The sequence below is a fragment of the Branchiostoma belcheri genome, unplaced genomic scaffold, assembly GCF_001625305.1.
Source record: "Branchiostoma belcheri isolate BF01 breed outbred unplaced genomic scaffold, Haploidv18h27 scaffold8, whole genome shotgun sequence".
Lineage (NCBI taxonomy): Eukaryota > Metazoa > Chordata > Leptocardii > Amphioxiformes > Branchiostomatidae > Branchiostoma > Branchiostoma belcheri.
Window position 1 is genome coordinate 5,280,287 of NW_017804464.1, and position 11,011 is coordinate 5,291,297.

Here is an 11,011-nt window from a genome sequence, read left to right on the forward strand (position 1 = left end):
TCTGGGTCGTCTGCGACAACAATAACACCCCAGGCCGAACATAAGTACAACCAGGCACGAACACACGCCGGCTGCGATACCCGGCAACCCGCGAAAATCCCCGGAAACCCCCAAGAAGATAAACAAACCCAGTGGGATCAACAGTATGAAGGCGGTAAAGAATGAAATGACGGCACATGGATGTTGGCTAAGTCTTGTTTGACGAGGACTGCCGTACCCTACGCCAAAGCTGCCCCCTCCACCACCACCGATATCCCCTCCGCAATCTCCCATGGATCCTCCAAATTGAATCTCTCCTTTACGAAGACGCTACATGTACGTGTGGTAAAATACGCAGCAAGCTGAAGACAACGATATTGAACTGACAAGACTCGAAGTAACAGTACGGGTTCCAATCGGGACGTCCAGTACTAGTGTGCGCATTTCCTCTCTGATTCCGATGAAGTACTTCCTGTTTACATGTAAAATAGCTATGACGACGTAGGGGCAACTTCCTGTTGTAAGGGATGGTATCGGGTTACCGGCGCTACACGTTTGACCCCGGTGGTAATCTCCAAGCAGATCATACGGTGGCAAGACTGAATCTGTTGCCCACAGGAGTGTCCAATAGCCACTGGGCACTCCTCTGGCCACGGTCTTGCCATCGTATCTGCTTGGAAATTACCTAGGAGAGTACCCAGGCTAGTATGTGAATGGGTTTGAGTAAGAATTGACAGAGCAGACCATATGCGAAGGTAAACATTATGCATTTGCTTTGCAAAAGTTACCTTTCTAGTTTTCTAATCTAATAGCTAATCTCATAGTACGTACCATTGATACAAAGTAAGAACCGTTACCAGACGGATGCAATGTTGGTATCAATACTTAGTTATTCAACAATGTACCAGAATATATGATAACTTTCTACCAACTATAGCTACTTGTCCTAAACATCATTACACAATTATATATACCGTTGTTTATGTTTATGTATAGAAATTAATATAGTAGTATACATGCAAGCATTGTACAAATCGGAGGGTTGTTTCAAAACATGTGACGTCACCTGTTGCTGATTTGCTATATAATATTGCTGCCATAATCTGTTCTAAAGATAGTTCATCTTTACAAAAGTACTGGAAGAATTCGAAGAACAAAATAAAATATCGTTTTACAGTACAGAGAACGTTTGAGCGTTATACTATACATCATTCTAATACTGAACTTATCACCATTAGACAGTGCGAGTAATTATTATGCTTCTTTCCCGTCTAGATATACCATAACAAGTAAATAAAAAGCGCAGTCATCTTCGTTGAACAGTTCTTTTTGTCGCATAGAAGTGATTGACAATGATTTAACATCTCTTTTTTCACTAGACTGCTGAATTCAAATGTTATAGTCGTAAAGACATATCTATGACAGTTCCAAGAATACCCGCGCAATGTCCTAACGCCCGACAACTGTCACAGTGTCCAGTTCAAGTCTACAGTTTTCTGGATATGTCCATGTTGATCGCTTCACTGTATGCTGGGGCTGGTCTAGATCCGGTCTTGACGCCATGGACGTGTAGGTCCCGAAGTCCGTCGGTATTTATTTATTTATTGATCTCAATACGCCCATGTTGGTTGGAGGAATCCCGGAGGAGGTGGTTGTGATCCCGTTGGTGGATATGGTCCCGGAGGGGGTGGTTGTGATCCCGTTGGTGGATATTGCAGTCCCGGAGGAGGTGGTTGTGATCCCGTCGTTGGATATGGCAGTCCCGGAGGGGGTGGTTGTGATCCCGTTGGTGGATATTGTCCTGGAGGAGGTGGTTGATCCGCAGGTGGNTATGGCAGTCCCGGAGGAGGTGGTTGTGATCCCGTTGGTGGATATGGCATTCCCGGAGGACGTGGTTGTGATCCCGCAGGTGGATCTTGTCCCGGAGGGGGTGGTTGTGATCCCGCAGGTGGATCTTGTCCCGGAGGGGGTGGTTGCCCGCCGAGTGGTGGTGTTGTCCCGGACGAAATGGTTGCGATCTTGCCGGTAGTCTCAGTCTCAGAAGGGGTATTCTGGTCCCGAAATAAAATGAAAAATTTCAATTTGAGAATGCAAGAGCTAAGACGGTAATTAGAACCTTTTGATAAAATTTAGTCAAAACATATAAAATATTTGTGTAAGGCTTTACGATATAAGACTTTTTTATAAAACTTTTTTTGATATAAGTTTAAAGAAACAAAATATTTGAATCCCATACCTGTTTCCCATACTTGTTCCAATCCCATCTTTGGTTGTTCCGCCGGTTGTTATTTTTAATCGTTTCCTGTTTTTTACAGTGATATGTCAGGTAGATGAGTAGAATAGTTAGGATCAAACACAGGGCGACCCCGATACCAAAGATCGGACTAAGGACTATCGTGAGGCCGACAAATGCAGCGAAACCTAAAGCGGGACAGAAAATACAGACAAATACACAGAATGCTTTGGGATGGTGCTCCAATGACAACGGTTCACTAGTAGTAGTACTGCTCCCTCCTCTGGTTCTGCTTGTCTTGGTTCTCTTTGTCCCGGGTGTGTTTGTCCTGGACCTTCCGCCACTGGAACTCCACCCACCAAAATCAAAACCTCCTCCGCCACTATCAGAAAACCCTCCGCCACTGTCACAACTCCCACCACCTCCGCCACCACCACCACCACTGTCACAGCCACCACCACCACCACCCCCTCCGCCACTGTCACAGCCCCCACCACCGCCCCCTCCACCACTGTCACAGCCCCCACCACCGCCACCTCCGCCAAAATCACACCCCCCTCCGCCAAAATCACAGTCTCCCATGGATAGATCTGCCTGCCCGCTTTGGGGGCCACAATACTAGTACTCAGCAAGCTGAAGCAGTACACTCAGCGATAGGACGTGTACTAGTATATATCTGAGGCGTAAAATGGCACGAGTCCCAAACAACACGTCCTATTTGTACATTTTCTACAAGCACTTTCTGTCAAAAATAGCAGGCGGCTCGCTATGGCGTCAGTACCCTGACACACCTACTGTGTGAGTCATGGTCGAGTACACAGAGGAATAAAAGAAGGGACATTGTAAAATCAAGACGGTTAACATACCTTTTTTAACAGCCATTCAGACTTCAAAACACACTTAAGTCTCAGAAGATATATCTGTTAGATAACTTAAGACGATTTTGACAAATATGTAATAAGTATGAGAGGGAAAACAAAAAGTATAATTACAATCATACGCTTTTAGTACCCTAGATAAAAAAATTGCCTCGCCCGGTTATTAACCGAATAACTGACCCAAACATGATCGTAGCCGATGATTATCAGGGGTACTGTATTTCTTAAAATAGATATTGCGTGAGGAATCGTGACAAACTAAGATGAAATATGAAAGAAAACAAGTTATGTGGACCATTTAAAAAGATAATTTGAACTAAAACCAGAACAAATAGGCACACAGCTCCTTAAAATTCATATATTCAATCATAACCCAACTGGCCAGCTCTTTCAATTCGTTACATATCAATCTGGTTATATACAAATACATGTATACAAGAAAAAATTCTTTCTTTAGTGTTTAATCTTTTGAAATGTTTTAGAGTATACTGTGGCGAATAAATTAAACACGAGACCCTGTGCCCAACCTGTGTAACCACACGTAAACGCGGTCAATGAACCCAAGAGTGGACGCAATGACCTCTAAATTTAAGCGTAATGCACACTTAAAACAACTCTGTAATCCTTTCGTATATATTTTAAATTATTATACAGCTATGAAGAGATAATGTAGATATGAATAAAGAAGATGCATGATTAAAATTGAGTGTTGCCAAATGAGCACGATACATTATTAAAATTCAATGGGGTAACATACAATAGATCTACTTGTGAAACTGCTGCGTACGAATGTTGAAATGTAGTAATACCATGTCCGAACACTTTAGGGATTGTTTTATTCTACAAAACGTACATAATGTTTGTACGTACATTTATAGCTTGAAACGTGATTTGCGCTATAGGTCGATGTATAGCACACTCCATTATATGCATTGAACATTGATGTTCGCCCGTAGCAATAGAAATTTCCATCCCTTTGTTCAATGCTGAGACGTTCTGTAGGTCAAATATTTGAATAATGAATAATGCCCGGTTATTATCGGTCAATGCCTGACAGTTACTTTTGATTTTTACTTTAAAGTAGAATAGTACAAGCTTCAACAAGAATTCTGAGATTTCATACCTCTATGAAATATATGAGTTTTTGTAAATGTTTTTTTGCCTCAGTGATTATGGAAATAAGGTCGTAATTAGCATAATCTAGTTCAATTCATGGTTTTCTAAATTCAAGTTACAATATTTGAATAATGAATAATGCCCGGTTATTATCGGTCAATGCCTCACAGTTACTTTTGTTTTTTTACTTTAAAGTTGAATAGTACAAGGTACAAATATCTGTAATGTATTTTTGTTGTAAAGACTGTAAAGGGTTACAGGTTCTATCATGACTTTCCGAAGCGGCTGTTTTACGCCGAAGGGGTGCTATACCGACAGAGGTACAGATACAGATCATGCAATTCTTACTTTCCAGAATTCCACCATTTGTCTACCTCTAGGTCCTCCTGGTCAGATTCTGGGGCCCTTATATTCACCCCCATTGCTATGTCTACCCTTTTGTCCGTCTCCCCACGGGCAAACATACATCCAAACCCACACAAAATTGTAGCCTCTTTTACAGACATTCCGGGATCGGTCTTTTTTTGAGGGGGTGTTCTCTGATCGAACGTAGATCATGGGCAATAGAAGCTCCGGCCGCCAACCCTACATAGGTATCCCTTATTCTATTGCTTGCGATCTACGTTTGATCAGAGACCCCCCCCCCCCTCTCAAAAAAAAATGAATAAAACGACCGATCCCTGAACGTCTGCAATGTAGGCTAAGAAAATTGCGCAATGAATCTCATGGTAAATATCTTTCTTGCTTCTCTTATATTCTCCAAGTGCTGCCGTTTTTGTCCAGATTTCCAAACAAAACGACAGTAGCACATCATCATTTATCACTATATTTTTCTTGTTTTTCTTGTTAAAGAAAGTTAGGAAGAATGATTCAATTTTGCATGTATGTAATTTTGTATATTTTCACATACTAACTTATATAGTTTATGATCCGGTTCTATTGCTTAAAGATTTAAAACACCTATGATATCTAGAGCATGTCTTTAATGTAAGATTAAGTAGTAAGTGACACGTTTGTTGATTTCTTATCTTCTAATCTATTAACCAAAATGGTGAGTACAATAATGTTCTCATAAGCAAGCAACAGCACTACAGCACTCTGATATTTGTATCTATATTTATATGTGATTAACTTGTATTTTATATCCTCCTTTGCAGCTACCAATTAAAGTTGTTATTACAACAGCAAAGTAAAAAGTAAGAAGCATAACGTACTTAATGAATAAATAAATATTGATATTGATGTCCAATGATGTACCAGCAAAATAAAATCAAATCTCTCTATCATCATCAAGTTACTAGGATTTTAGACTTACTTACTTGGACTTAGGAGCTCTTTAGCATCATTGCACCTTGTTGGCTATGGTCATGTATAGAAAATGATATATAAATGAATGAGATAGTATACATGTAAATATATACAAAAAGAAGGTCGTTTCGGCTTAGGAGTTCTTTAGCATCATTGCACCTTGTTGGCTATGGTCATGTATAGAAAATGATATATAAATGAATATGATAGTATACATGTAAATATAAACAAAAAGAAGGTCGTTTCGGCTTAGGAGTTCTTTAGCATCATTGCACCTTGTTGGCTATGGTCATGTATAGAAAATGATATATAAATGAATATTATAGTATACATGTGAATATATACAAATAGCAAGGTCGTTTCGACACAGCAACTTACTAACCTGTATGTAACTGTAGCAAATTGCAGTTGTGCTGCCACAATCTGCTCAGTAAGTACTTTTTTTTTACAGAAATACTGGAAGAACTAGTCCAAGAATAAGAAGTAGATATCGTTTTACAGCCGAGATAATTTGGGGACGCTATTTATATAAGCCCATATGCTGAATCCCTGTACTTTATCAAGATATACCATAATAAGTAAATCAAGGGAGCAGTACTGGTCACATCCATTGTGCAGTTCTTTCTGTCGCAGGGTTTAACAGAAGCGATAGAAGAACGTTAACTGCCTGACAATGGTTTAATCTGACGGCGGCTACCTTTTGTCATAAGACTGTTGAATATAAATGTTCTAGTTCTAAAGACACATCTTTGACAGTTCCAAGAATGTCCTCGTAGCATTGCAGTGTCCCGTGAAGTCTACAGTTTTCTGGATATGTCCATGTTGATCACTTCACTGTATGTTGGGGCTGGTCTAGATCTGGTCTTGACGCCATGGACTTGTAGGTCCTGAAGTCGGTCGGAATACGCCCGTTAGCATGGATCCCGGAGGGGGTGGCTGTGATCCCGTCGGTGGATATGGTAGTCCCGGAGGGGGTGGTTGTAATCCCGTTGGTGGATATTGTCCCAGAGGGGGTGGTTGCCTGACCGCTCGGAGGTATTGTCCCGGAGGGGGTGGTTGCCTGTCCGCTCGGAGGTATTGTCCCGGAGGGAGTGGTTGTCTATTCGCTCGGAGGTATTGTCCCGGAGGGGGTGGTTGTAATCCCGTTGGTGGATATTGTCCCAGAGGAGGTTGTTGCCTGACCGCTCGGAGGTATTGTCCCGGAGGGGGTGGTTGTCTATTCGCTCGGAGGTATTGTCCCGGAGGGGGTGGTTGCCTGTTCGCTCGGAGGTATTGTTCCGGAGGGAGTAGTTGTCTGTCCGCTCGGAGGTATTGTCCCGGAGGGGGTGTTGTCACGGATGAAATGGTTGCGATCTTGCCAGTAGTCTCAGTCTCAGAAGGGGTATTCTGGTCCTAAAATAAAAAGAATAATTTCAATTTGAGAATGCAAGAACTGAGAGGATAATAAGAACATTTTGATAAAATCTAGTTAAAACATATAAACCATTTGTGTAAGGCTTTATAATATAAGATTTAGCACTCTAAAGAAAATAGAAAATATTTGAATCCCATACCTGTGTTTGTTTGTTCCGCCGGTTGTTCTTTTTAATCGTTTCCTGTTTTTTACAGTGATATGTCAGGTAGATGAGTAGAATAGTTAGGATCAAACACAGGGCGACCCCGATACCAAAGATCGGACTAAGGAATATCGTGAGGCCGACAAATGCAGCGAAACCTAAAGCGGGACAGAAAATACAGACAAATAAACAGAATGCTTTGGGATGGTCCTCCAATGACAACGGTTCACTCCGGCTCATTCCCACCGGTGTCCTTCCTCTGGTTCTGCTTGTCTTGTTTCTCTTTGTCCCGGGACTGTTCGTCCTGGATCTTCCGCCACTGGAACTCCACCCACCAAAATCAAAACCGCCTCCGCCACTATCAAAAAACCCTCCGCCACTGTCACAACCCCCACCACCACCACCTCCGCCACTGTCAAAAAACCCTCCGCCACTGTCACAACTCCCACCACCACCACCTCCGCCACTGTCACAACCCCTCCGCCACTGTCACAACCCCTCCGCCACTGTCACAACCCCTCCGCCACTGTCAAAGCCCCCTCCGCCACTGTCACACCCCCCTCCGCCACTGTCACACCCCCCTCCGCCAAAATCACAGTCTCCCATGGATAGATCTGTCTGCCCGCTTTGGGGGCTACAATAATAGTACTCAGCAAGCTAGAGCAGTACACTCAGCGATAGGACGTGTGCTAGTATATAGGCGTAAAATGGCACAGGTTCCAAACAAGACGTCCTATTTGTACATTTTCTACAAGCACTTTCTGTCAAAAATAGCAGACGGCTCGCTATGTCGTCAGTACCCTGACACACCTACTGTGTGAGTCATGGTCGAGTACACAGAGGAATAAGGGACATTGTAAAATCAAGACAGTTAACATACCTTTTTTTAACAGCCATTCGACTTCAAAACACACTTAAGTCTCAGAAGATATATCTGTTAGATAACGTAAGACGATTTTGACAAATATGTAATAAGTATGAGAGGGAAAACAAAAAGTATAATTACAATCATACGCTTTTAGTACCCTAGATAAAAAAATTGCATCGCCCGGTTATTAACCGAATAACTGACCCAAACATGATCGTAGCCGATGATTATCAGCTGTACTGTATTTCTTAAAATAGATATTGCGTGAGGAATCGTGACAAACTAAGGTGAAATATGAAAGAAAACAAGTTATGTGGACCCTTTAAAAAGATAATTTGAACTAAAACCAGAACAAATGGGCACACAGCTCCTTAAAATTCATATATTCAATCATAACCCAACTGGCCAGCTCTTTCAATTCGTTACATATCAATCTGGTTATACGCGAATACATGTATACAAGAGAAATTGTTTCTTTAGTGTTTATTCTTTTTGAAATGTTTTCGAGCGTAGTGTGGTGAATAAATTAAACATGAGACGCTGTGCCCAACCTGTCTAACCACACATAAACGCGGTCAATGAACCCACTATGATTGTGTACGCAGAGTGGACGCTATGACCTCTAAATTTAAACTTTAAACGACTCTGTAACCCTTTCGTATATATTTGAAATTAGTATACAGCTATGAAGAGATAATGTAGATATGAATAAAGAAGATGCATGATTAAAATTGAGTGTTGCCAAAATCGAGGACGATACATTATTAAAATTCAATGGGGTGCCATACAATAGATCTACTTGTGAAACTGTTGCGTACGAATGTTGTTGGAATGTTGTATGAATATTGCCGAACACTTTAGGGATCGTTTTATTCTACAATACGTACATAATGTTTTATACATTTATAGTTTGAAACGTCATTTGAGCTATAGGTCGATGTATAGCACACTCCATTACATGCATTGAACATTGATGTTCGCCCGTAGCAATGGAAATTTCCATCCCTTTGTTCAATGCTGAGACGTTCTGTAGGTCAAATATTTGAATAATGAATAATGCCCGGTTATTATCGGTCAATGGCTGACAGTTACTTTTGATTTTTACTTTGGAAGAGAATAGTACAAGCTTCAACAAGAATTCTGAGATCTCATACCTCCATGAAATATATGAGTTTTTGTAAATGTTTTTTTTTGTCTCATTGATTATGGAAATAAGGTCGTAATTAGCATAATCTAGTTCAATTCATGGTTTTCTAAATTCAAGTTACAATATTCGAATAATGAATAATGCCCGGTTATTATCGGTCAATGCCTCACAGTTACTTTTGTTTTTTTACTTTAAAGTTGAATAGTACAAGGTACAAATATCTGTAATGTATTTTTGTTGTAAAGACTGTAAAGGGTTACAGGTTCTATCATGACTTTCCGAAGCGGCTGTTTTACGCCGAAGGGGTGCTATACCGACAGAGGTACAGATACAGATCATACAATTCTTACTTTCCAGAATTCCACCATTTGTCTACCTCTAGGTCCTCCTGGTCAGATTCTGGGACCCTTATATTCACCCCCATTGCTATGTCTACCCTTTTGTCCGTCTCCCCACGGGCAAACATACATCCAAACCCACACAAAATTGTAGCCTCTTTTACAGACATTCCGGGATCGGTCTTTTTTTGAGGGGGGTGTTCTCTGACCAAACGTAGATCGCACGCAATAGAAGCTCCGGCCGCAAACCCTACATAGCTATCCCTTATTCTATTGCGTGCAATCTTCGTTTGATTAGAGCCCCCCCCCCCAAAAAAAAAACAAAATGAATAAATAAATAAAACGACCGATCCCTGAACGTCTGCAAAGTAGGCTAAGAAAATTGCGTAATGATTCTCATGGTAAATATCTTTCTTTTTGCTTCTCTTATATTCTCCAAGTGCTGCCGTTTTTGTCCGGATTTCCAAACAAAACGACAGTAGCACATCATCATTTATCACTATATTTTTTCTTGTTAAATAAAGACAGGAAAAATGATTCAATTTTGAATGTATGTAATTTTGTATATTTTCACATACTGACTTATATAGTTTATGATCCGGTTCTATTGCTTAAAGATTTAAAACACCTATGACATCTGGAGCATGTATTTAATCCAAGATTAAGTAGCCAGCGACACGTTTGCTGATTTCTTATGTTCTGATTCAATATCATGGTGAGTACAATAACTTTCTTATAAGCAAGCAACAGCACTCTGATATTTGTATCTATATTCATATGTGATTAACTTGTATTTTTTTGTATCCTCCTTTGTAGCTACCAATTAAAGTTGATATTATAACAGCAAAGTAAAAAGTAAGAAGCATTCCATAATAAATTGCATAAAATGTTAATGAATATTCAACGATGTACCAGGAAATTTCAAAACTCTTTATCAACTGCAAGTCTTTAGCGTCAATGCACAAATATACACCTAGGTCTTGTTGTTTTTGATGGTTATGTTTATGTATTTAAATCAATATATCTAAATGAATATCAATGCTAGTATACATGTGAAGTTGTAAACGCATACCAATGGCAATGTCGTTTCGACAAGTCAAGTGACTCACCTGTAGCTAACTGAACTGTTGCTAATTTGCTGTTCTGCTTGACAAAATACTGTAAGAATTATAATAACAAGTATCGTGTGGTTTTACAGCACATAGAATTAATTTCGGGGCTTAATTTATAATTCAATATGCTGGATCCCCGTCCTTGATCGAGGCATATCATTACAAGTAACGCCGGTTGGTAGGATGAATCCCGGAGGAGGTGGTTGTGATCCCGCAGGTGGATCTTGTCCTGGAGGGGATGGTTGTGATCCCGTCATTGGTTCTTCCGGAGGGGGTGGTTGTCTGTCCGCTCGGAGATGTTCAGGAAGGGGTTAAGTCCCCGAAGAAATTGATATCAAGGCATATCATAACAGGTAACGCCGGTTGGTAGGATGGATCCCGGAAGGGGTGGTTGTAATCCCGTTGGTGGATATGGCAGTCCCGGAGGAGGTGGTTGTGATCCCGTTGGTGGATATGGCAGTCCCGGAGGAGGTGGT

At 40.9% G+C, this 11,011-nt stretch overlaps 1 protein-coding gene across 1 annotated transcript; it reads left to right on the forward strand.

Moving 5' to 3' along the window:
* The first annotated feature begins 1,312 nt into the window (after nucleotides 1-1,312).
* Nucleotides 1,313-2,027, forward strand: LOC109486185. The gene is made up of 2 exons (XM_019789898.1): nucleotides 1,313-1,789; nucleotides 1,829-2,027. The coding sequence occupies exons 1-2, from the start codon at nucleotides 1,601-1,603 to the stop codon at nucleotides 2,006-2,008; spliced, it is 369 nt and encodes a 122-aa protein (XP_019645457.1). The 5' UTR covers nucleotides 1,313-1,600; the 3' UTR covers nucleotides 2,009-2,027.
* Nucleotides 2,028-11,011: the final 8,984 nt, after the last annotated feature.

Coding starts and splice junctions, on each gene's coding strand:
- LOC109486185 (XM_019789898.1), top strand. CDS start 1,601: ATGTTGGTTGGAGGAATCCCGGAGGAGGTGGTTGTGATCCCGTTGGTG. Junction 1,790..1,828: donor TGGATATTGTCCTGGAGGAG/GTGGTTGATCCG, acceptor GTCCCGGAGGAG/GTGGTTGTGATCCCGTTGGT.